The sequence below is a fragment of the Elephas maximus genome, chromosome 7, assembly GCF_024166365.1.
Source record: "Elephas maximus indicus isolate mEleMax1 chromosome 7, mEleMax1 primary haplotype, whole genome shotgun sequence".
In the NCBI taxonomy this organism is placed as follows: Eukaryota; Metazoa; Chordata; class Mammalia; order Proboscidea; family Elephantidae; genus Elephas; species Elephas maximus.
Window position 1 is genome coordinate 59547123 of NC_064825.1, and position 27373 is coordinate 59574495.

The following is a 27373-nucleotide window of genomic DNA, read 5'->3' on the forward strand; positions in this document are numbered from 1 at the left end:
TCTCCTGTTTTGTGCCCATGTTCTCCACATGCAAAAAAAATCTACCCTTAAGGAACATAAAGTCAGTAATTCTTCACTTTTATTCTACTAAAAATAGACCCTTTATCTTGGGACCTGTTTGGGCCTTTGTGTTCTTATCTGAGCTCTTTCTAGGGTATATATAGAGTTGAGCATGGATTACGATAAAAAAAAAGGTTGCATTATACAAATTTGGGGTTAGCTAATCTAACCACATTATTCTCTTTGCTCCTTAATTCACAGCCAGATACTAAAGTAAGACATCTTGCGATATGGATACCACCCTAAGCATAGCCAATAGCTCAATGATTCCAGTGTCTGAGTTCATTCTATTGGGATTCCCACACATTTATAAATGGCAACACTGATTCTCCCTGCTCCTGGCTCCTCTCTACTTCTTAGCTCTTGGTGCTCCTCATCTTGATCACCATCCATCATGAGCCTACCCTGGACCATCCCATGTATCAATTCCTTGGTATCCTGGCTGTACAGGACATTGGCCAAGCCACCACCCTCATGCCAAAGATGCTGGCCATTGTCTGGTTAGATGCGAAGTCCATTAGCCTCCCTGAATGTTTCACTCAGATTTACAACATCCACATTTTATAAGCACGAAGGCAGGCATCGTCCTCTGCATGACTGTGTATAGATACATACCCATTTTCTATCCTCTTCAATACCCCTCCACGGTACCTGAAACTTTTGTAGTCAAGTGTACAGCATTCGTAGTGCTCAGGAATAGCCTATTGACCATCCCAGTGCCTGTACTGGCTTCTCAGCAACACTACTGCTCCAGAAATGAGATTGAACATTGTCTCTGCTCTAACTTGGGAGTCACCAGTCTGGCCTGGGATGATATCACCATGAACAGGTTCTACCAGTTGGCCTTAGCCTGGGTTATGAGTGAGAGTGACATGGGTCTGGTCTTTGCTTCCTATGCTTTGATTCTTCACTCAGTGTTGAGGATGAACTCTGCTGAAGCAATATTAAAGGCCCTAAGTAACTGTAGCTCCTAACTCATCCTCATTCTCTTTTTCTATATAGCCGTTGTTGTAGTATCTGTCACCCGCCTGGCAGGGAGAAGTGTTCCCCTCATCCCTGTTCCCCTCAATGTGCTGCACAGTGTCATCCCTCCAGTCCTATACTCCATAGTGTATACGCTTAGGACCCAGGAGCTCAGAGTAGGTTTCCAGAGGGTACTTGGTTTGGCTGCTGATGTGTCCATAAAGTGACCCAATTTAAATGACAGAATATTAAATATGGTATTGCATAAAGAGCACAGGATTTGGAGCCCTAAGGCCCAGGGCTGGAATCCTACCTCTCCCAATTTCTATGAGCATCGAATCAAATTAACTCATTTATTTTATTTAACATACACTAAAAAAAAAATTTTTTTTACATGCAAGGCACTGTTCTAAGCATTTCACAAGTACTGACTCACTTAGCTTAATCCGCATAACAACCCTATGGACCAAGTACAATTATTATTTTTACACTTTGCATTTCAGAGATGAAGCCATTGAGTTAAAACTTTTACAAAAGGTCAAATAGGAAAGCAGTAAGCAGAAAGGACCCAGGATTGTCAATAACCATTCCTGAATACCATGAATGCTGTAAGTTGACTACAAAAGCTTCTGTAGCTACGGAGGAGTACTGAAGAGGACAGCAAAAGGCTATACATCTATCCACAGACTTGCAGAGGAATATACCTGATTCCATGCCCACAAGAGAATGCAAAAACTCAACTACAAAAAGACAAATAACCCAATTAAGAAATGGGCAAAGGATATCAATGGGCACTTCATTAAAGAAGATATTCAGGTAGCTAACAGTTACATGAGGAATTGTTCACGATCATGAGCCATTCGAGAAATGCAAATCAAAACCACAATGAGATTTCTTCTCACTCCAACAGGGCTGGCATTAATCCAAAAAACACAAAATAATCAATGTTGGAGAGATTGTGGAGAGACTGGAACACTTATACACTGCTGGTGGGAATGTAAAATGGTACAACCACTTTGAAAATCGATTTGGAGCTTCCTTAAAAAACTAGAAATAGAACTACCATACCATCCTGCAATCCCACTCCTTGGAATATAACCTAAAGAAATAAAAGCCTTTACACAAACAGATATGTGCACACCAGTGTTCATTGCAGCACTGTCTACAATAGCAAAAAGATGAAGCAACCAAGGTGCCCATCAATGGATGAATGTATAAATAAATTATGGTATATTCACAAAATGGAATACTATGCATCGATAAAGAACAGTGATGAATCCGTCAAACATTTCATAACATGGAGGAGTCTGGAAGGCATTATACTGAGTGAAATTAATCAGTTGCAAAAGGGCAAATACTGTATGAGACCACTATTATAAGAACTGAAGAAATAGTTTAAACAGAGAAGAAAATATTCCTTGATGGTTATGAGAGCAGGGAGGGTGGGAAGGAGGGAGATGGGTTTTCACTAATTAGATAGTAGATAAGAACTATTTTAGGTGAAGGGAAAGACAACACACAATACAGGAAATAAAAGAAATAAATTTAAAAAAAAGAATGAATGGCATAGATCTGAGCAAAGCACTGAAGGAGGCTGATAGCTTTGTCATCAAAACAGAAAATGGCCAGGATCTTGGGCATGATGGTGGTAGCCAGGCCAGTGTCGACTACAGCAAGGATACTAAGGAATTGATACATGGGGAGGTACAGGATTACCTCACACTGGATGGTGATTGCAATGAGGAGACTGGCACCTAGAGAGCCAGCGAGGTCACTCATAAATGCCTAGGAATCCCAACAGAGTAAACTCATACTTGAAACCTTGAGCTATTTGTTATAATCAGAGTAGTATCTATATCATGAGATGTTTTGCTCTCCATATATGCCTATCAATTAAGAAAAAAATAAGGCTGTGGTTAGCTCAACTGAGGCCAAAATTTGCATAACACTGCCCTTTTTATCATAATCCATGTTCAACTCCATTTAAACCCTAAAAAGAGCTCTGATAAGAACAGAAATGTCAAAACAGGTCCTAAGATGAAGATTTTAGTAGTATAAAAGTGAAGAATTACTGACTTTATGTTCTATGATCAAGCTTTCAGTAAAACAGATAATATTCTTCTCATTTAGCCTTACAATATTTTCAAATATTCATAAAACACTGGACCATGAAGAAAATCTCAATAAATTCCAAAGAATAAATAAATTCCAAAGGCCTCCAAAGCAACATGACAGACTCAGCACTCTCTGCAGCCTCCACCTCCCATTCCTGACCCAATAACACTGACATGGAGTAGTGTTGTGTTTTTTTTCTTAACCACTTAGCGTGCTTAAAACTTTGCTACTGTTTTTGCTTTTTGTTTTTTAGTTTTCTATCTTTTTTTGTGTGTCAGTGATGAAGTTTCTGAGTTTTACGCTCCTGTGATGATTAAGATTGTGTGTCAACTTGGCTGAGCCATGATTCTCAGTGTTCTGGGAATTGTATAATGCGATCATTTGCCTGCTGAAATCTGATATATGATCACCCGCATGATGTAACTTGCTGAGTGATACGCTTATTAAATCAACCAAAGTGAAAAAATGAGATTGGCTGCTATCACTATTGTTTCACTTTGTTCTGATCAAAATAAAACATAAAAACATAAATAACAAGTATAATATTTGGAAAAGAGAGTCCAAAATTATTGTTTTTTACAATAATTATATGAGATCTTCCTAGAAAATCAAAGACGAGCAATATTTTTATAACTGACAATAATTAATAAAGTGGTGAATACAAGGCAAAATAACAAAAATCAGCAGTTTTCCTACATATTAACAACAACTAATTAGAAAATATACTCTAGAAAAAAATTCACTCATAAAATTTCAAATATAGTAAAAATCTCTGTGTGAAATGTTGACATGTATGAAGAATGCCTTTTCTGACAAATCTAAAAGTTAAGTAAAGGAAGAGATAGGTTCAATTGCTGAATGAGAAGGAAAATTTAATGTTCTTAAGATGCTAATTTTTTATAAACTAATTTTTATGTTTAAGATGATTATAATCAAATTGGGATGTTTCAGAAATCAACAAAAGAGTTTTGAGATGAATCTGGCAGTGTTAATACTGAGGAGAGCTTTAAAATTAAAAAATATTAAGTAGAAAATCAGCTGATTGTGTGTTAAATCCATTATTAAATCTAGAAATGTTTACTCACTATGGAACTTAAATCATATTGCACAGATTTTTAAAAAATAAAACAAAATTAATTGGACTCAGCCAATACAAGAACATACTGTCATACTGTATACAAGGCAGGGATCAACAATCAATGGGGAAAGATACTAAAACTTGTTTAACTCTTTGGAAAACAATTGAACTTAATATAAATAAATGCTTCCCACTATAACCAAAATCTACACAAGATAAATGGATTTCATTTTTTTGTAATCACTAAAAACAGCAAATAAATAAATAAAAAGTAATGAGAAATGAATAGTAATCAAAATTCTGAATTGCAGATGGTTTTCTGAATCATTCATTTTTGCTTCGAATAATGTCACTCTGAGAATTTGAAGAAAATGTAATGGATCTTCTACTCAGAGAAATATATTTACAAACTAATATTCTATTTCATTTCACAGAGTTCATAGAACACTTCCTCCGTGAATGCCATGATTAACTTTTTGATTAAGGACTCCTATTGTGCATCAATAACCATAGAACAAATAATTTTTTTAATATAACCACATAATATGTTTATATATTTGCATGTCTAAAACTTATAAAATTTAAATTGCAAACAAATCTTGTAAAAGGTTATACAGTAAAATCTTCAAAAGCCAGAACCTGTGTAAGGCAGAAACTTGTTAGAAAAGGAAAACTCAAATATTTTCCACTAAAAGAGCAAGAGAAAAATAGTAAGACTGCATCCTGTCAAAGGGGGAAAACTTGAAAGACCCAGAAAAACAAGGCAGTCCCATCAAGTTCTGGTTCTCACAGGTTTCACTGTAATAACCCACTGTGCAACCATTCAAAATTGTCAAAAGATGCTCTAGAGCCCTGGTGGTTAAAAGCTTAAGAATGATTAAGAGCTCAGGTGCTAACTAAATGGTCAGCAGTTGGGATCCACCAGCCACTCCTTGGAAACCCTATGGGGGAGTTCTACTCTGTCCTATAGGGTCGTTAGAAGTTGGAATCAATTCGATGGCAATGGATTTGGTTTTGGTTTTATAGATGCTCTTATGAGATAGCACAGCACAAAAAATTCTACACATAAAATATCAATTATGTAAAAAGAAGTCACAGAAAACTACTCAAAGTAAACACTCCAAAATATTGTGATTATCTCTAAATGATAGAATAAATTTTAATGGGTTTTTTAAGCGTATATTTTTGCTATTAAAAAATGTTTCTGAGGATATATTGCAATTATTTTTCTAAATATTTTAATTGCAAGAAGGGGATGCATGCTTACTTGAAACAATAAATGACCCCATATTCCTTTACTTAGAGCTGTGTGCAAAGATCTTAGATACCAATAAGTACAGCAAAAGAGAGCATTTTGAGAATGGAAATTTTGTGACCTAGAAACTCTAAAAAGAGTCATATTGTATCCAAACATAAAAGAAATAAAATAATTCACAGGTATGTGAAGGTTATCTAAAGCATATGGCCCATTTTGCCTTTCTGACAAAATAACTTGAAAATGTTTTTTAGCCATGCAAGACTCGAATCACAATTATTAAAAAAAAGAAAGAAAGAAAAATTCACAAGTGGGGAAGCACTGTTATGAAAAGACATACAGTGAACATTTTTATTTTACTTAAACATAAAATTGTCTAAATATCTGTAGTAATTAAACATAGCACATGTTAAAATTCTTTTAAGGAAAAAATACATTAAAAAAAATAATGTCTTTGGGAGAAAACCCAGTGCCGTCGATTCGATTCTGACTCATAGCGACCCTACGGGACAGAGTAGAACTGCCCTGTAGAGTTTCCAAGGAGCGCCTGCTGGATTCAAACTGCAGACCTTTTGGTTAGCAGCCGTAGCACTTAACCACTATGCCTACTAAAATCTAGAAGTCGTAGAAATGTTATTGCTAATTGAGCCATCTTACATATTTCGGTGTTAAAAAAACAAATTATTTGAAAAATATGCTTTCAACTATACTTTTTTCCTCAGAAGTAAAAAAAAAAAAAAAAAGGTTATACCTTAAAAGAACCTTTTGTGTTAAACCATTAGCAATAGTTTAATGGAAAGCGCATAACAACTGAATATAGCATACCAAGATTTTAGCCCCACATATTTTACAATTTAAAACACTCAGTTCAGATAAATCATTTAACTTCTTGCATCTTCGATTTTCTGAAATTTCAAAAACCTTCCTTTCAAAGTATTTGTGAGAACCCCTAAACCCTACTCAAAACAAATCCTGTTTTTCTCTCCTGTTTCCCATACCCCTATTAGCTCAACACATCCCAACCTCTCCCCTTCTCTCCTGCCTACCTGCACCGTGCACTGAACATCACATCCCTGAGCAGCACAGGCACAGCCTACTGGAACCTGCCCAGCACTGATTCCTGGCCCACCCTGCAGGCCCTAGCATGTGCCAAAAACAACCCGTTCCAACCCCTCCACCTCAGCTGGACCTGCCCTGATGTGCCATAGCTGAATGACTGGCCCTGCCCGTTGAACAAGGAGGTGAAAATATCATTCCTATAGACGAACAAACAACAAAGAATACACAGCCCGCCTGCTCAGGCATAACAAAATAAAACAAAAAAGCAGGATGAAACAAACAAATCTACAATCGAGAAATGAAGAAAATAACCACTGAATATCCTGAAGAGAGCAGACAATTCAAAACATATTAAAAAAAGAAAAAAAGGACAGAATTATTCCAGTAACCATCCAAAGTAAAACACCAGACTACATCCCTGGAAAAGAAAAGGCACTGAAACTACCTGACAGGGGATTCAAATTTCTAATATTCAGAGCAATCCAAGATTTGAAGCAAAAAGCAGACAAAAATGAGCGACAATAGACAAATTTATGGAAAAGACAGACAAATTCATGGAACATACAGACAAAAAAAAAAAAAGGAACAATTCAGGAAGGTACTACAGGAACTCCCCAAGTGTCTGTCACTTTGTCGTACTGTGGGGGCTTGTGTGTTGTTGTGATGTTGGAAGCTATGCTACTGGTATTCAAATACCAGCAGGGTCACCCATGGAGGACAGGTTTCAGCTGAGCTTCCAGACTAAGATAGACTAGGAAGAAGGACCCAGCAGTCTACTTCTGAAAAGCATATTAGCCAGTGAAAACCTTATGAATAGCAGCAGAAAATCATCTGATATAGTGCTGGAAGATGAGCCCCCCAGGTTGGAAGACACTCCAAAGATGACTGGGAAAGAGCTGCCTCCTCAAAGGATAGTTGACCTTAATGACGTGGATGGAGTAAAGCTTTTGGGACTTTCATTTGCTGATGTGGCAAGACACAAAATGAGAAGAAACAGCTGCAAACATCCATTAATAATTGGAACCTGGAATGTATGAAGTATGAATCTAGAAAAATTGGAAATCATCAAAAATGAAATGGAACACATGAACATCAACATCCTAGGCATTAGTGAGCTGATATGGACTGGTATTGGCCATTTTGAATTGGACAATCATATAGTCTACTATGCTGGGAACAACAACTTGAAGAAGAATGGTGTTGCATTCATCATCAAAAAGAATCTTTCAAGATCTGTCCTGAAGTACAACACTGTCAGTGATAGGGTAATATCCATATGCCTACAAGGAAGACCACTTAATACGACTATTATTCAAATTTACGCACCAACCACTAGGGCCAAAGATGAAGAAATAGAACATTTTTATCAGCTGCTGCAGTCTGAAATTGATCAAACATACAATCGAGATGCATTGATAATTACTGGTGATTGGAATGGGAAAGTTGGAAACACAGAAGAAGGATCAGTAGTTGGAAAATACGGCCTTGGTGATAGAAACAATGCCAGAGATCAAATGATAGAATTTTGGAAGACCAATGACTTCTTCATTGCAAATACCTTCTTTCACCAACATAAATGGCAACTATACACATGGACCTCACCAGATGGAACAAACAGAAATCAAATTGAGTACATCTGTGGAAAGAGACGATGGAGAAGCTCAATATAATCAGTCAGAACAAGGCCAGGGGCTGACTGTGGAACAGACCATCAATTGCTCATATTCAAGTTTGAGTTGAAACTGAAGAAAATCAGAGCAAGTCCACAAGAGCCAAAATATGACCTTGAGTGTGTCCCACCTGAATTTAGAGACCATCTGAAGAATAGATTTGATGCATTGAACAGTAGAGACCAAAGACCATACGAGTTGTGAAATGACATCAAGGACATCATAAATGAAGAAAGTAACAGGTCATTGAAAAGACAGGAAAGAAAGAAAAGACCAAGATGGATGTCAGAGGAGACTCTGAAACTTGCTCTCAAATTTTGAGCAGCTAAAGCGAAAGGAAGAATTGATGAAGTTAAAGAACAGAACAGAAGATTTCAAAGGGCCTCTAGAGAAGACAAAGTAAAGTATTATAATGACATGTGCAAAGAGCTGGAGATGGAAAACCAAAAGGGAAGAACACGCTCGGTGTTTCTCAAGCTGAAAGAACTGAAGAAAAAATTCAAGCCTAGAGTTGCAATAGTGAAGGATTCCATGGGGAAATATTAAACGATGCAGGAAGCATCAAAAGAAGATGGAAGGAATACATGGAGTCACTATACCAAAAAGAATTAGTCAATATTCAACCATTTCAAGAGATGGCATATGATCAGGAACCGATGGTACTGAAGGAAGAACTCCAAGCTGCTCTGAAGGTATTGGTGAAAAACAAGGCTCCAGAAATTGACAGAATGTCAACTGTGATGCTTCAACAAACAGATGCAGTGCTGGAGGTGCTCACTTGTCTATGCCAAGAAATATGGAAGACAGCTTCCTGGGCAACTGATTGGAAGAGATCCATATTTATGCCTATTCCCAAGAAAGGGGATCCAACGGAATGTGGAAATTATAGAACAATATCATTAATATCACACGCAAGCAAAATTTTGCTGAAGATCATTCAAAAATGGCTGCAACATTATATTGACAGGGAACTGCCAGAAAATCAGACCAGTTTCAGAAGAGGACATGGAACCGGAGATTTCATTGCTGATGCCAGATGGATCCTGGCTGAAAGCAGAGAATGCCAGAAGGAAGTTTACCGGTGTTTTATTCATTATGCAAAGGCATTCGACTACGTGGATCCTAACAAATTATAGATAATGTTGCAAAGACTGAGAATTCCAGAACACTTAATTGTGCTCATGAGGAACCTTTACATAGATCAAGAGGCAGTTGTTCAGACAGAACAAGGGGATACTGATTGGTTTAAAGTCAGGAAATATGTGCGTCAGGGTTGTATCATTTCACCATACGCATTCAATCGGTGTGCTGAGCAAATAATCCGAGAAGCTGAACTATATAAAGAAGAACGGGGCATCAGGATTGGAGGAAGACTCATTAACAACCTGTATTATGCAGATGACACAACCTTCCTTGCTGAAAGTGAAAAGGACTTGAAGCACTTACTAATGAAGATCAAAGACCATAGCCTGCAGTATGGATTGCACCTCAACATAAAGAAAACAAAAATTCTCACAACTGGACCAATGAGCAACATCATGGTAAATGGAGAAAAGATTGTAGTTGTCAAGGATTTCATTTTACTTGGATCCACAATCAACACCCATGGAAGCAGCAGTCAAGAAATCAAGACACATAGCATTGGGTAAATATGCTGCAAAGGACCTCTTTAAAATGTTGAAGAGCAAAGATGTCACCTTGAAGACTAAGGTGTGCCTGTCCCAAGCCATGGTATTTTCAATTGCATCATATGCATGTGAAAGCTGGACAATGAATAAGGAAGACCGAAGAATTGACACCTTTGAATTGTGGTGTTGGCAAAGAATATTGAATATACTGTGGACTGCCAAAAGAACAAACAAATCTGTCTTAGAAGAAGTACAACCAGAATGCACCTTAGAAGCAAGGATGGCAATACTTTGGACATGTTATCAGGATGGAGCAGTTCCTGGAGAAGGACATCATGCTTGGCAAAGTGCAGGGCCAGCGGGAAAGAGGAAGACCCTCAGCAAGGTGGATTGACACAGTGGCTGCAACAATGAGTTCAAGCATAACAACTATTGTAAGGATGTCTCAGGACCGGGCAGTGTTTCGCTCTGTTGTGCCTAGGGTCGCTATGAGTCAGAACCAACTCAACGGCACCTAATAAGAACAACAATACAGGAACATAATGCCAAAACAAATTCACAATGAGAAGTCATGCAAAAACCACAATTAGAAATCCCAAATATAAAAAAACAAGATTTCAGAAATGGACAGTGTCATAGAAGGACTGAGGAGCAGGTTTGAAATGATAGAATACAGAAACAGTGAAATTAGAGACAAACACTTGAATATAATTCTATCTAAGGAAAAATCAGAAAAAACAAAGGAAGAAAAATGAAGAAAACCTGAGAATTAAGTGGGATACAGTCAAAAGCAAAAAATATGTGAATGATTGGAGAAAACAGAAAACACAGAGAGGATCATTGAAGACTTGCTGACAGAAAACTTCCCTAATATCCTGAATGATGTGAAGCTGAGCCTACAAGAAGCTCAATGAACCCCTTATAGGGTAGACCCCAAAGGAAAAACACCAAGGCCTATCATAATTACACTCACTAAAACCAAAGACAAAGAAAAAATCCTGTGAACTATTAGAGAAAAACAAAAAGTCACATACAGAGGAGGAACAATAAGATTAAGCTCTGATTATTCAGCAGAAACCATGCAGGCAAGAAGGCAATGGTATTACATATATAAAACCTTGAAAGAAAAAAATTGCCAACCAAGAATAATATATTATGCAAAACTTTTGTTCAAATCTGATGGTGAAATTAGGCCATTTCCAGATAAACAGAAATTAAGGGAATATGTAAAAACCAACCTGAACTTACAAGAATTATTAAAGGGAGGACTTTGGTCTGAGAATAAACAACAGTGACCACAGCCTGAATCTAGGATGCAAGATTGTACCAGCCAGATACCAACCTAGGAAATGAACTCTTAAGGACTATCCAAAACCAAAACAGTTGCAACAGGGAACCAGAGAGGTTAATCTGTAAATGACAACAATGTCAGAATAATAAAAGAGGGAATAAACAGTATAGGTATAGAACTTTTTCATGGAGAGGAAGGCAAGGTGATACCAAGTGATAATAGACTGGTTCAAACCTAGAAATATAAGAGTAAATTTCAAGGTAACCACAAAGAAAGTCAACAAACCTACTCATAGAAATAAAGAAGAAAAACATAAAATCTCAATAAAAACGAAATCTACAAAAACAAAAGAAATCCACAAACAAAAGGAACTCAGCACAGGAGAGTAACAGTAACAAAGGAAACATCAGCACTACAAAAAAAAAAAAAAACTACAAAATGACAGTGATAAACTCACACCTGTCAATAATTACATTGATACACTGAATGTAAATGGCTTAAATGCACCCAAAAAAAGACACAGAGTGAGAGAATGGATAAAAAAAACAGGATCCATCAATATGCTGTCTACAAGAGACATACCTTAGAAAAGAACATGTAAATTTATCAAAAATCAAAGGATGGAATTCAAGCAAATAACTACCAAAAAAGAGCTGGAGTGGCAATACTAATCTAAGAAGAACTTTGAAGCAAAATCCACCATAAAATCCAAAGAAGGCACTATATAGTGATTAATGGGATGACCCATCATGAAGACTTAACCATAATAAACATCTACACACCCAAAGACAGGGCTCCAAAATACATAAAACAAACTCTAACAGCACTGAAAACAGAAATTGACAGTTCCACAATAACAGAAGGATACTTCAACACACCACTCTCAGTAAATGACAGAACACCTAGAAAGAAACTCAACAAAGATACAGAAGAGCTAAAGAGCACAATCAGCCAACTTGATCACATAGACATATATAGAACTCTCCATCCAACAGCTGCAAACTACACATTCTTTTCCAATGCACATGAAACTTTCTCCAGAATAGACCACATCTTAGGCCACAGAGCAACCTTCAATAAAATCCAAATCATTGAGATAATACAAACTATCTTCTCTGACCACAATGCCATCAAAGTAGAATTAACAACAGGAAGAGTAAGGAAAAAAAAACAATTACATGGAAACTGAATAGCACCCTGCTTAAAAATGACTGGGTACTAGGAGAAATCAAAGATGGAATCATAAAGTTCCTAGAATAAATCGAGAATGAAAACACATCATACCAAAATGTTTGAGACACAGAAAAGGTAGTCATCAGAGGTCAATTTACAGCACTAGATGCATACACCAAAAAAGAAGAAAGGCACAAAATCAAAACATTAGTTACACAACTCGAATAAATAAAAAGAGAACAGTGAAAGAAGCCCACAGTCACCAGAAGAAAGGAAAGAATAAAGATCAGAGCAGAAATAAATAGAGAAAAGGAAAACAATAGAATCAACAAAACCAAAAGCTGGTTCTTTGAAACGATCAAAAAAATCGACAAACCACTGGCCAAAATGACAAAAGAAAAACAGGAGAGAACAGAAATAAACCAAATAAGAAATGAAATGGGAAACAGTACAACAGACACAATTGAAATAAAAAGCATCATAACAGAGAATTATGAAAAACTATACCCCAACAAATTTGAAATCCTAGAGGAAATGGACAAGTTTCTGGAAAAACTCTACCTACCCAAACTAACACAAAATGATGTTGAAAATCTGAACAGACCCGTAACGAGAGAAGAGATCGAAAAGGTAATTTAAAAAAAACTCCCAACGAAAAAAAGCCCTGGTCCAAAAGGCTCTACTGGAGAATTCTACCAAACATTCAGAGAAGAGCTTACACCAGTACTACTCAAATTATTTCAGGATATAGAAAACGAAGTGATACTTCCAAATTCATCCTATGAAGCCAGCATAACCCTGATACCCAAGCCAGGCAAAAAAAAAAAGCAAAGACACCACAAAAAAAGAAAATTACAAGACCAATATCTCTCAGGAATACAGATGCAAAAATTCTCAGCAATATTCTAGCCAACAGAATTCAGGATCATATTAAAAAAAAAATAGTACACCATGACCAAGCAGGATTCATACCAGGTATGCAAGGATGGTTCAACATTAGAAAATCAGTCAGCATAAACCACCACATAAATAAAAGGAAAGAATCGCATGATCATCTCAATCGCCACAGAAAAGGCATTCAGCAAAATGCAACACCCATTTCTGAAAAAAACTCTCAATAAAATAGGTATAGAAGGGAAATTTGTCAACATAATAAAGGGCATCTATGCAAAACCAAAGGCCAACATCGTTCTCAAAGGAGAGAGGCTGAAAAACATTCCCCTTGAGAACAGGAACAAGACAAGGATGCCCTTTATCACCTCTCCTATTCGACACTGTGTTGGAAGTCTTAGCTAGAGCAATAAAGAAAGAAACAGAATAAATGCATCCAAATTGGTAATGAAGAAGTTAGACTGTCTTTATTTGCAGATGATATGATACTATACTTAGTAAATCCAAAAGACTCCATGAGAAAACAACTGGAACTAATAGAAAGATTCAGCAGAGTTGCAGGATACAAGATAAACATACAAAAATCAGTTGGATTCCTATACACCAGTAAAGAGAATGATGAAAAGGAAATCAGAAAAACAATACCATTTATAATAGCGTCTAAAAAAATAAAATACTTGGGAATAAATCTAACCAGGGATATAAAAGACCTATACAAAGAAAACTACAAAACCCTACTGCAAGAAACCAAAAGAGATCTACATAAATGGAAAAACATACCACATCGTGAAAATGACAATTCTACCCAAAGTGATTTACAAATACAATGTAATCCTGATCCAAACACCAACAACATTCTTTAAAGAGATGGAAAAACTTATCATTAACTTTATACAGAAAAGGAAGAAGCCCCGGATAAGTAAAGCACTATTGAAGAAAAAGAATAAAGTAGGAGGACTCATACTACCTGACATCAGAACCTACTATAAAGCTCCAGTAGTCAAAACAGTGTGGTGCTGGTACAATGACAGACACATTGACCAATCCACCTATGGTCACCTGTTCTACAACAAGGGCCCAAAGTCCATCAAATGGTGAAAAGACAGTCTTTTTATCGTATGGTGCTGGCAAAACTGTATGTCCATCTGCAAAAAAAATGAAACAGGACCCATACCTCACACCATATACAAAAACTAACTCAAAATGGATCAGAGACCTAAATATAAAGCAAAAACTATGAAGTTCATAGAAGAAAAAATAGGATCAATGCTAGATCCCTTAATACACTGCATTAACAGGATACAAATCACAACCAACAAAACACAAGCTCCAGAGGATAAACTAGATAACTGGATCTTCTAAAAATTAAAAACTTATGCTAATCAAAAGACTTCACCAAAAAAGTAAAAAGAGAACCTACAGACTGGGGGAAAAAAATTGGCTATTACAAATCAGACAAAGTTCTAATCTCTAAAATCTACAAAAAAAATCCAACACCTCTACAACAAAAAGACACAATCCAATTAAAAAATGGGCAAAGGAAATGAACAGACACTTCACCAAAGAAGGTATTCTAGTGGCCAACAGACACATGAGGAAATGCTCATGATCTCTAGCCATTAGAGACATGCAAATCAAAACCTCGATGAGACACCATCTCACCCTGACATTACTGGCACAAATCAATAAAACAGAAAATAACAAATGCTGGGGAGGCTGCAGGGAGATCAGAACTCTTATGCACTGCTGGTGAGAATGCAAAATGATGCAACTGTTTTAGAAAATGATATTCCACTTCCATGCTAAAGAACAACGATGAATCTGTGAAGCATCTCACAACATGGATACATCCGGCTGACATTATGCTGAGTGAAATAAGTCAATCACAAAAGGACAAATATTGTATGAGGCCACTACTGTAAAAACTCACGAAAAGGTTTACATACAAAAAGAAACAATACTTGATGGTTATGAGGGAGGGGAGTGGTGGGGATGGAAAAACACTTAACAGACAATAGATAAGCAGCAACTGTGGTGAAGGGTAAGACAGTATGCAATACTGGGGATGCCAGCACAACCTGTACAAGGCAAGGCCGTGGTAGCTCCATAGGCACGTCCAAACTCCCTGAGGGACCAAATTGCTCGGCTGAGGGCTGTGGGGACCATGGTCTCAGGGAACATCTAGCTCGATTGGCATAACAGAGTTTATAAAGAATATGTTGTACATTCTACTTTGGTGAGTAGCATCTGGGGTCTTAAAAGCCTGTGAGAGGGGCCATCTAGGATACTCCACTGGTCTCACCACTTCGGGAGCAAGGAATAATGAAGAAAGCTAAAGACATAAGGCAAAGATTAGTCCTAAGGACTAATAGACCACATCTACCATGGCCTCCACCAGATTGAGTGCAGTACAACTAGATGGTGCCCAGCTACCACCACTGACTGCTCTGACAGGGATCATAATAGAGGGCCCTGGACAGAGCTGGAGAAAAAAGTAGAACAAAATTCTAACTCAGAAAGAAAGACCAGACTTGCTGGCCTGACAGACACTGTGGAAAAACGCTGAGAGTATGGCCCCGGACACCCTTTCAGCTCAGTAATGAGGCCACTCCTGAGGTTCACCCTTCAGCCAAAGGTTGAACAGGCCCATGGAAAAAACTAAGATTAAAATGGCACACCAGCCTTGGGACAGATACTGGAAGGTAGGAGGGAACAGGAAAGCTAGTAATAGGGAATCCAGGGTTGAGAAGGGAGAGTGTTGACATGCCATGGGGATGTTAAACAATGTCATACAACAATGTGTGTACTAACTGTGTGATGAGAAACTAGTTTGTCCTGTAAACCTTCATCTAAATTTCAATTAAAAAAAAAGTCAAAAATAGTTTTCCAGGATTCAGCTAGGTTTAAACCAACGACACCTTTTCCTTTATTACTCAAATAACTCCCTAAAATTGCATTCTTTCAAACATTGTACTATAAGAAAAAAGGCTTGGCTCAAAATACGCATAACTAAATACTAATGGGAGGGTCTTACAATACCAAGAAATTTCAGCCACCACCTCTTTAGAAATATTAAAAAGTCTGCAAGTTTAACAATATTATATATTAACATCTAGCTATCAAGGAGCCAAAAATTTTGGAGTCCAGTCTTTTCCAGGGTCAAGTTCTTTCTATAACAAACACAGATCTCTTAAATAAGCTAATAGAAAGTAATTGTAGATGGAAAAGAGCTACATGAAATATTTGGAGCACACTGCCGCTCCCTCAGGATTGAGAAAATTTTGTGTAAGCCTTATCTTCTAAAATAAAGGAGTCATGTCTTTAAATTTTTTTAAATATATTTGAAATCTTATCATTGCTTTGTTTACTTGCAATGTTTTAAGTCCTTACGAATCTTATTAGAACAGTGAACAGACTAACAATTGGATTTATCCCGCTAAATTTTTTATATTAATTTCACCATGAACAGCACTGTCCAATGGGAGCCACACATTTAATTTTAAACTATTTAGTAGCCACTTTAAAAAAAATTGTAAAAAAAGGTAAAATTAGTTTAAATAATATATTTTATTTACCTCAATATATCCAAAATATTATCATTTCAGCACATAACAAGCATAAGAGAGTTACCAGTAGGCTGTTTTACATTCTTTTTTTGTACTATGTGTTTGAAATCCAGTGTATATTTTACACCTACGACACATTTCAGTTTGGACCAGCCACATTTCAAGTGCTCAGTATCCACATGTGGCCTGTGGCTACTGTATTGCTCCATGAAACTAGTCATTGAACTTTAAAAGGCATAAAAATGGGTAGAAGATAAAGTTAATTGGGATATAAATAATCTTCTTAGAGAAGAGTTACATTTATGCTTTCTTCTTGGCTGTGATCTTTCTTGCTTTTCTAGGTTTTGTCTCATGGATAAAAGGAAGGAAACCAAAGTTTTAGAAGATGATGATTTGTTTTTTCCTAAAAGGCTTCATGACATTACTGCTAAATCCTGGAAACCAATGTAAGAAGGTTAAAATACTAAAAGGCCCATTTACTCACTCTTCACTGCAGTGACAGAGTTGAAGCAGAGCCATGTGTAAACCTTAGAAGCTGCAGAGCCTAAGGAAAAATGTAAATAGTTTTATTGCTGCCACGTAAGGAAGATAGCAATAGATGTTAACATCAGAGGTTTACCAAAAGGTGATAATAATCATAATTTATACATTTTTTAATTTTTCTTTACTCTATTTACACACACATATTTAAAATTGGTTATTTTGTCTTATATTACTAAAATATATGCTATGTGACATGTATAATAGTGAAAGTGTGTTCTTACTTATTATTTTTATAAAATAGAGTAGGAAACCTGTCTCTTTGAATCAAATAGCCATTACCCACAAAATGTAAAGTTTACATTTTGCTGCTGAGCCCTTGCAGTTTGCTCACATTATCCATAATTAGCCCCTTCCTCCTGTAACTAGGAAGAGCAAGACAGACATTTGAGGGGACAGACCCAGCTGGATGGTGGACAGGAGAAAATGCATTAAATACACAGAACAATTTTAGCCCCTCAGGCCAACACTCAACACCATCAATTCATTTATTAAGTATGCATGTATACCTAATATAAGCAAATCCTTGGCTGAGGTTACAATAATAAATAAAGCCCATGTTTATATTCTGGTGAAGGATTCTAGATAAATAACTGAACAAAAATTAAGGTAATTTCAGAAAATTGCAAGTGCTATGAAGTACAGAATTATTTGTTAAGGAATGATTTGAGGTAAGGGAAGGGAAATAACTACATGTGATGATTAGGATGAATCCTTCTGATTTGATTTATTTGAAATAAGGTCATAAGAGAAGAAGATAAGCCATTATCTGAAGATATTGGGAAGGTATGTTCTGAGTGACAATACACTAAATACAAAGGCTCTGAACCTGGAATAAGCAGAAGTCAAAGAAGCAATGAGTCATCTAAGGTAAAGGGAGGACAGCCATGGACAGACTAAGGTAGTTCAAGGCAGAGGTGACTTGACGGAAAGGCTACACCCAAATCTAGGAGAGAAGTTGCTGGTCTAGGCAGAGTATTATAATAGGAACTCAAGTTTGAGCCAAAGCAGGAAATTGTTCTTATAAACTAAAGACATATAGAAGAAGAGAGCTGAAAAAAAACAAGAGGTCCTTTATCAGAACCAAGCACAATCCGTAAATAATATTTCACAGTTTAGTCTAATGAAATGACTACTCAAAACTAAGATTTCCATTTTCCAAAATTATTTCCAGATTTACCCTGATACCAAAACCAGAAGAAGATATAGCAGGAACATTTCAGACTAATCTCATTTGTGAATGTTGACACAAAATCATAGCAACTCAAACAAGCAAGGCAATGCTTTTTTAATATTAAAAATAATTCACTGTAATTCAACACATTATATTAACATCACATTAATATAAATAATTTTGGAAAACAATAAACCCCAAATCACCTTATCAAATATTAATCTACATTGTGAAGCAACTGTCCCGTAAATGTTATAGAACTGATGCAAAAATGGTAAAAAAATATATCAATTTAAGTGAGATTAGGCCAACAAAAAATGCTTATATATGAGAATGTGGCATGTGGCAGAGCTGACCATATGAATTAGCACAGTAAGATCTATAATTTTGTGTTGGTGATACTGGTTCCCCATTTACAGAAAGCATATTTAAGTGCATACTTTACGATATCCACAGGGATAAATACTCAAAGTATTTAACTCTGACTAGTATTTAATTTTTATTTATTTATTTATTTAGTATTTAATAACAGTATCACGTAAGCACTAACTGATCAGAATCCAAAGTGTTTAACTTGTATTTAACAACTAGTATACCATGGGCAATAACTGATTAGAATGAATTGGTACCTGCATAACTAAAGATCATCTGCATGCCAAATATTTAACCCTTAGTTTTTGCTTAATCTTAGAATAAATAAGAGATCCTAAGCAAACATCCTCACTCACCAGGGCAGTGGTTGGGGTAGGCACCCAGGGAGATCAGAACTGCAGCTATTTATAAATCTCAATATCTTAACAATCAAATAACCACGCCAGAGTTGTTGTTGTTGCTGGATGCCATCAAGTCAATCTCAACTCATAGAGGCCCCATGTGACAGAATAAGAACTACCCCATAGGGTTTTCTCGGCTGTAATCCTTAGGGAAGTAGATGGATAGGTCTGTCTCCCACAGAGCTGCTTCGAACCCCAACCTTTCAGTTAGCAGTCAAGTGCTTAACCAATTTCACCACCAGGGCTCCTATGCCAGAATAACCCACAGAATATCAGCCCTGCCACCTACAACACAAACCATAAATAGACTAAAAACATAAAAATAAAAAATAAGATTCAAAAGAATATAGAAAACATAAAACAAATAATAACTGTGCATTTGGGATGGGGAAAGAGTTCCTAAATGTTATGCCAATAGTGGAAAATACTAGGGGAGATCTAGATAGGCTTGCCTATATCAAAATGAAGATCTCTGTTTAACAGAAGACATCATGTTAAAAAAAACTAGATGTAATGGATTGGAAGATGATATCAGCAATGTCAAAATGGAAATAAAAAAGGTTCAAAAATTTAAATTTTAGAATATACAAGAAGCTTCAATGAGCCATGAAGATAAAAGAAGAGCAGGAATGGGAAAGACTATAAACAAATAATCCACAGAAAGAAAAACAGAATGACTAAAAAATTTATTAAAAAAAAATTGGACAATCGGAAGAATTAAAATAATGAGAACTATTTTCAACCATCTTATCCCTAAAAATATTTGGATAATTGTCTTGGTCATCTAGTGCTGCTATAACAAAAATACCACAAGTTGGTGGCTTTAACAAAGAGACTTTTTTTTTCTCACAGTCTAGTAGGCTAAAAGTTGAAATTCAGGGTGTCAGCTACAGAGGAAGGCTTTCTCTCTCTGTCGGCCTTTTCATCAATCTTCCGATGGACTAGTAGCTTCTCTGCACAGGGACCCTGGGTCCAAAGGACTTGTTCTGCTCCTGGCACTGACTTCTTGGTGGTATGAGGTCCCCAACTTTCTGCTTGCTTCCTTTCCTTTTATCTCTTGTAAGATAAAAAGTGGTGCAGGGCACACTCCAGGGAAATTCCTTTTATATTGGATCAGGAATGTGACCTTAGTAAGGGGATTACAAGCCCAACCTAATCCTCTTTAACATAAAATTACAATCACAAAATGTCAACAAAGTTGACACATAATTTTTGGGAACACAATTCAATCCACGACACTTCGTTAGGCAGAGTCTATGTATTGTTGGCAGCCATTAGCCCGTTAAAGGATAGGGTTCTTGCAAGAATTGCTCAAGTGTGGCACAGTGGCTTTTACTGGCTTTAAGAGAAGTAGTTATCATATGAAGTCTTCCCTCAGTGGTACAGAGATGTATCAAATTTGATATCACTGAAGAACTCATATTGAAGTTATGTAAAATATAAACCAATATGGATCCTAGGTGTGTTTTCTTCTAAATAAAAGGAAGTGGGAAGGAATGTGGTACAATTTAAGTGCAGTAATGATAAAGACAGAAGGCCTGAGATGGAGAGCTAGAAGTTCAGTGTTCTAGGTCTTGCACAACACAAACAAGATGTATGACTGAAAAAATAACAGCAAACTCACTGAGTCTCAGAGTCCACATCTGTTACATGAAAGCAGTGAACTACTTATTTAAAAAACATGTTTCTAGTTCTAAGAGTTCATGAAGCCATCTCCTGCCTTAAGACAGGCATCATTCCTACAGTTGAGTCTTTCTTCCATACTTCTCTTTAAGCATTGTCAGGGAGATTCCCCACTACTCCCTCAAGAGGACGAGTGAAACTAAATGGGTAATTTGTATCAGAGGTAACATCCAAATACTACAATTTGTGATTTTGTTCACAGGTTGAAATCCAAGCCTGCCTGAAATATTTCTTCCGCCACATTATTTACAGGTCCCAGATTGCGCCCTGTTGGCCAGAGCAAGCTTATCATCTCGCCTGATCACAGGACTCCACATGTATTTACTTTTTGGCAATAGCTTTATAATGCCCCCAATAGACAAAGTATTTCCCTCTGAAATAAGCTGAGTCCTACTGTTTTAGTCTTCCGCTTATCCCAGGATTGACACGATCCAAGATGATTGATGGGGGAAATAGCAATTCTGTCCAGGGAAAGTTTCACTCACACTCAAAACTATGGGTTCCTGCCTTCTGACTCCAAAAAGAAAATGCCTTAAAGTCCACTCTTAGTATGGTTCTCAAAGTCTGGGTATCTTAGCTTTAAATAAAATACTTGATAAATCGATAATCTATTTACGGTGTAGTCTTCCATGCTTTGTCAATTTCTTTAATCCTCCATCTAGTAATGAAAAGAAATTTAATCTTGAACTTTTCCCTGTAGCCTTTGGTTTCGCTGCTGCTGAACTCTTATTACTATGTGCTTGAAAATGAAAATGCATTTCTATCTCTCTAGTAATAAGCAATAATCACAGAAAAATTTAGGCTTAAATTCTGTTCACACAGTAGATAAACTATTATACAGACCATTATAACTAAAATCTCACTCTTCTAAACAATGCTACTCAGAAGGTCTTAATCCAACATATTTATAACTAAGCACCAATGAGATTTCTGAAAATAAAAATTGAATCTACTTCTAAAGCAAATCTAAACCACCACTATTATGAAGCAGATAATTGCTTGTAACTTCTAAATGATATCTGTCCAACATCTTTCCATCAGTGGTCTAAAAATAATGGATCTGACCGTGATTCAAACTAATTTATTTCAGAGCAAACCCCAATTTTTCCATTAACTGGCAGAAAAATCCTTTGATTGAAATGGATCCCAGAACTAAGAAATTTTTAAGCTATTTCTACTAGAGTTTTGAAATTGATTTATATTATTGAAAACTCTGCTTTTTTTTGTCTACGTGAAATTTAAAAAACTTTAAACTTATTTTTAAAAAAATCTTATGCCAGATTTCTACATGAAAAACAGGAAATAGAGAAGATCAGTGTCTGTATCCCATTCCAAGCATAAGATATGAATCCAGCTTTTCTCCAGATGCTGCCTTAAAAATTCAGGAAAACAGATAGGAAACCAAGTTAATTGGATAAAATAGTTTGCTCGATAAAAACTTGTCACAATAAAATTTATTCTGCTAAGCTCTGATTTTACTTTCTCTGTCTTTTTTTTTTTTTTCCTGCTCTGCAGAAAGGAGAAAAAGAAGCCGGGAGTTTGATGATGAATGATGACTTCTTCCTGCTAAAATACTGAGAGTGGCATATAAAAGCATGTCTAACAAGACCAAAACCCTGCAGTGACAAAACTGAAGATGAGCCAGGTTTAAGCCTAGGTATGTAAATGTAAGTCTAAAGGGGAATACAGTAATGTTTAATTAATGTTTATTAGTGACTAACAAGGAATATTAGCATTAAGGGAAGCAATGGTTATTAATGTTAAGAGTTTGTTATAAATGAAAAAATTACCTCATATTTTTTAATCCAGTTTGAATCTTACGAAGATTTTCAAAATTTTATGCATAAATATTTTAAGTTAGCTGATTTTGTACTTTGGTTTTTTAATTTTAAAAAATTTAAAGAAGAAATAAGATATATAGAATGCTTTATTTTTAACATTCAATAAAAATATGAATGGAAATCTGTCCCTCTGAACCATGGAGCAACTATTTAGATAATATTAAAATGAAGAATTTTTTGGTAACCTAACATTGCCAGTTATTACAGACTGTTCTATCACAACTATACGTATCAGTCAGATACCTGAGAGGGCATTTCAACTAACAACGGAAATTTATCCAGTAGAATATTGCAGTGTCCTCCCAGGCATCCCAGTGCCCCTACAGGCCAAATTTTGGAAACTTCATCTCGTATGTGTTCAACACTAAATACACTCCAGACATTCTATATGCTAACTCAACCATGGCCGTCTAGATGCTAAGGATAGCAAAAAAGCAAAGGTCCGTGTATACTCTGGAGGAAAATTCAAGATATTAAATAGTAAAATTAATAAATAAATCATTTCCAAAAGCTATAAATGCTATAAAGAATAAAAGACAGTGTAATGTATTACTGTCACCTGAAGTGGGAGAGAAGGCCACTTTGGATGTGATTATTAAGGAGGCGCTACTGACTATGGAAGGAATCCTGGTGGCGCAGTGGTTAAACGCTCAGCTGCTATTCAAAAGGTTGGGTGTTTGTATTGACCCACTTCTTGGGAGAAAGTTATGGCAGTCTGCTTCTGTAAAGATTTACAGTCTTGGAAACCCTAAGGGGCAGTTTTATTCTGTTCTATAGGGTTGTTATGAGTCAGAATTGACCCTGTGGAAACAGGTTTGGTTTTTTGGTTTGGTACTCTCTATGGAAGTGATTTTTAAACTGAGGTTATGAGTGTTGAGAAGTCAATAATTTGAACACACAGCATGAGGCTGTTCCACTCATATGGAACAGTAAGCACAGTGGACTAAGCCTAGAACAGGCACAAGTCCAAGAAGTAGTGGGTGTGCCAGCAGGGGGGTGGGATACGGACATGGGGTGGCGGAGGCAGAAATCCAGGGTGGTAGCCACTCAGGAGATGTCACCGCAGGTAGAAGGACCTCTGATTTCAAGACAACGGAGGCCTGGCTATGAAAAGGTGACTGTCAGGGAGCAGGCCTACCAGAAGTATGGCAGTCAGTGCAGGATATTGAAATGGAAACTCTGGTCAGGACCAAAGTAGAGGCCCAATCCTACAAACCAGAGATATACAAGAGAAAAGAGTGGAGTTTAAAGGCCAGGTCTCTATTGTCATAATAGCTCTACAAAGCAAGTGCTACCACATAGGGGTATTACATATCAGGTAGGTTTAATAGAAATGGTGGCTCAATACTAAAGCATCTGCCTCAAATGCTGATTGGTTACAGGAATTCATCCTCCATCAGTCCTAAATTGGGCCCTCCTGGAGGCAGAGCTGAGTCAAATGGTAGAAGATGATTGAATCTGACTGGGGGTAGAGCCGTAAACTCCAGATGTAGGGGGAAACAAACTATCCCCGGACACTTTACTGGGAATTCCAGGAACTGGGGAGTGGGGGGGTTAGATATTCAACTCTGTTAGTGAATGGTTTCATCTTTCTTTCCATCGATTAAGTATTTGATCACGTCTTGCTATGAATGTCCTTAAACCTTGCATTAAATTTCCATCTTCCATTTTGAATATAGGAATTCCATTGCTCTGCTGAATTATGTTAATGAAAGTTATGTACTTATAAAAAATGACACAATTTTTCACGTATTTGCTAAAGCCAACACATGAAATTTTACCAATGAGCAATACTGTCATTTAGATTAAGACTGAAAGTTTTAAATACCATCTACATCCTTATGACTCAAATTTCTGTCTTTAGTTTGAATCTCGCCCCTGACAAGTACCATATGTCCAATTGCTTACTTTTACTCCTTCATTTGGGTATTTATTAGTAATTTAAAAAGTACGGTTGGGGAAAAGAGTTTTCTATGGAAATGGAATTAAGTGCCCAAAGCTGAACTTTTAATATTCCATACCAAACTAGCTCCTCCTTTAATAACAAATGTATTTTTTCCGATTGCTCTGGCTAAAATCCTTGGTCTTGTCCTTTACTTCTCTCCATCTTTTATCCCCTAAATATGGAGCCTCTGCCAATATTGTAACCTACACTTTAATTCTCACTCACCACCTCAGTCCAAGCCATTTTCATTTCTCGCCAGGATTATTGAAATAAAATCCTCTCTGGTTTCCCTGACCCTACCCTTACCACTCTGCCATATCCCTGCTGTATGAACTAAGAATAAGAGGCATTCAGAATACAAAGACTGAAAATTACATGGAAGATGTTGAATACTTCTTTAATTAATGAGTAATTGGTAAATCAGTAAGGACAAGAGGGCCATATGAAGAAGATAATGGATACATAAATTGTTCAACAAGAACTTGTAGAGGTGGTAGTGAGAGTAAATATTCTGATAACAGCTGAGGAAGGTATGATTTCAAGATGAAGGTCCTAGCACGGATGTGTTACTTGTGGAGTTCAGATGAAACAGTCACTATAACATCTCAAACTTCTGTACTCCCTGGCTCTGACTCACAGGCTCAGTGCTGGCACTTGAGTAGCTTGATAGTCCCCTGCTTGTTTTCCTGGGTTCATACCTCGTAAACTATGGGGTTGAGAGCTGGTGGGATGAGGTGGTGCAGGACATTGAGAAGAATGGGCACTTCTGAGGGCACTTCCTTTCCTGCTTTGTTTGTGAAAATGAAGACGAGAAGCAATGTGTAGAAGAAAAGTATAAAGATGAGATGAGAACCACAAGTACTCAAGGCTTTGCTGGCTGCACCCCCTGAGTTCAGATGCATCACAGCCCTCAGGATGAAGCAGTAGGATAGCAAAATGAGCACCAGATCAGACCCTAATAGGCACCAGACACTCACAGATTGATAGGGCTTACTTAGGCGAATATCCTCACAAGAGAGCCTTGCTACAGAAATGGTAGCACAGATACAGTTCTCCACCACATTGCTGGCACAGTAGGTAAGCCTGGCAGCCAGAACTGGGGTGGGCAGTGTGACCAACAGATTGCAGAAGACAGTAAAGATGGGTGCATTAACGACAAATTGTTCGGTGATGATGGATGGGTAGCGAAGTGGGTGGCAAATGGCCACATAGCGGTCATAGGCCATGACCAGGAAGGTGGAGGACTCCATGGGAAGGAAGGTATTCATGATGAACATCTGCAGGAAGCAGCCCGCAAAGCTGATGGACTTCATGTTGAACCAGAAGGTAAGCAGGACCTGCCAGAATCATTGTTCTCAAAAACCCTGTACATCTGTTCTCACCCTAGAGGACCTAATCCTTGGGGAAACCCTCAACTGACTTCAAACATTCATCTCTCCAAACCCCAACTCCATAATCCCTTCCAGGACAGCATCCTCATTGCAAATACCTTCCATGTGCATCCTCATCTCCAGGGCCTGACTCATGCCCTTGTCCCCTCCTTTCCTCTGTAGACCACACCCTTTGTTAATTTTATTTATTTATTTCTAGTTCTGCCCTTTCCTGAGCTCCAGAGTTCTTATTCAAATTATAGCTAGAAACATCTACCCATAAAATGTAGCTGAGGAACATCAAAGTCAGTAAGACCAATATTTATGTGGACACTCACCAACTCCTCCATACACATAAGAAATATCTCCAAATTATGTTTCCTATCTCACGTATGACATAAACACATATCCAGTTGCATTAGAGAAAGGCAATCCTAGAGTCCTTGGTTGTAGGGGTATAGGTCATCCAGGAGGAAGGAGAATCTCCCTAGAAGTAAGAAGAGGGCTGGACTTTGACAATATCATTGACTCATACACTAAGTGAGGGCCTGGCAATTAAGGATGAATGAATCCTTAGAAAGGAATGGGCAGTAAGAATGAGAGGGGCATATCTGGGAGCTGTGATGAACCTGGTGTGATGGTATGGTTGATTCACCAAAGATTTTCCTTTGAAGCGGGGTGATGATTTACAATCTCAAACCAAGTGCAGTTTAGAGAAATATGAGTGAGTGCCTGAAAGAGAGTTCAGGGGCTGCCTGACCTTGGGAATGACTGTGAGGCAGAGGATGACAACCAGCGTGGAGAAGATGGCAAGCAGGTAGTACATGGGCTGATGCAGACAGGCCTCCTGTCGGATGGCAAGTAATAACACAAAGTTGGCCCCAAGGGCCAAAACCAGGAGAGGAGCTAGAGGTATAGACAGCCAGTGCTGTGTGTCCTGCATCCCTGGAAAGCAGATCATTAGGAATTCTGTCACCTGGGTCACTGTGTTGTTGGGAAACAATACCATGATTTGTAGATGGACCTGGAATTGGCTGAAAGAAAACAGACATTAATTCAGGATTTGACTGTGTCATTAATGGCCTTCTAACAGATCTGCCTCCATTCTAGGCTTTCAAGCTTCTCCACCATTGTATAGATATAATAATGTAATGTTTAAATTGAGGCATATCACTTCCCTGTTAACATTTCCTTTACATTCACAACTTTATGGATTAAAAATAACTCCTGTAATATGAGTATGACCCAACTCCAGACAGATTCCAAAATTCCTTCACACACACACAGACAAACCCAGC

The 27373-nt window shown here is 37.2% G+C and overlaps 1 protein-coding gene and 1 pseudogene across 1 annotated transcript; one reads left to right on the forward strand and one right to left on the reverse strand.

Annotated features, from left to right (window-relative positions):
- Positions 1–290: 290 nt before the first annotated feature.
- On the forward strand, positions 291–1250 carry LOC126079645 (olfactory receptor 688-like; annotated as a pseudogene).
- A 24147-nt stretch (positions 1251–25397) lies between these two features.
- On the reverse strand, positions 25398–27084 carry LOC126079178 (olfactory receptor 56A4-like). The gene is made up of 2 exons (XM_049890091.1): positions 26836–27084; positions 25398–26042 (listed from the first exon to the last, which is right to left on the reverse strand). The coding sequence occupies exons 1-2, from the start codon at positions 27082–27084 to the stop codon at positions 25398–25400; spliced, it is 894 nt and encodes a 297-aa protein (XP_049746048.1).
- Between the last annotated feature and the right edge of the window lie 289 nt (positions 27085–27373).

Excerpts from the sequence above, each read along its gene's own strand:
- LOC126079178 (XM_049890091.1), bottom strand. The coding sequence starts at position 27,084 with ATGGTATTGTTTCCCAACAACACAGTGACCCAGGTGACAGAATTCCTA. Across the intron at positions 26,043-26,835 it reads GCCTCACAGTCATTCCCAAG|GTCCTGCTTACCTTCTGGTT; the intron begins GTCAGGCAGCCC and ends TGATTCTGGCAG.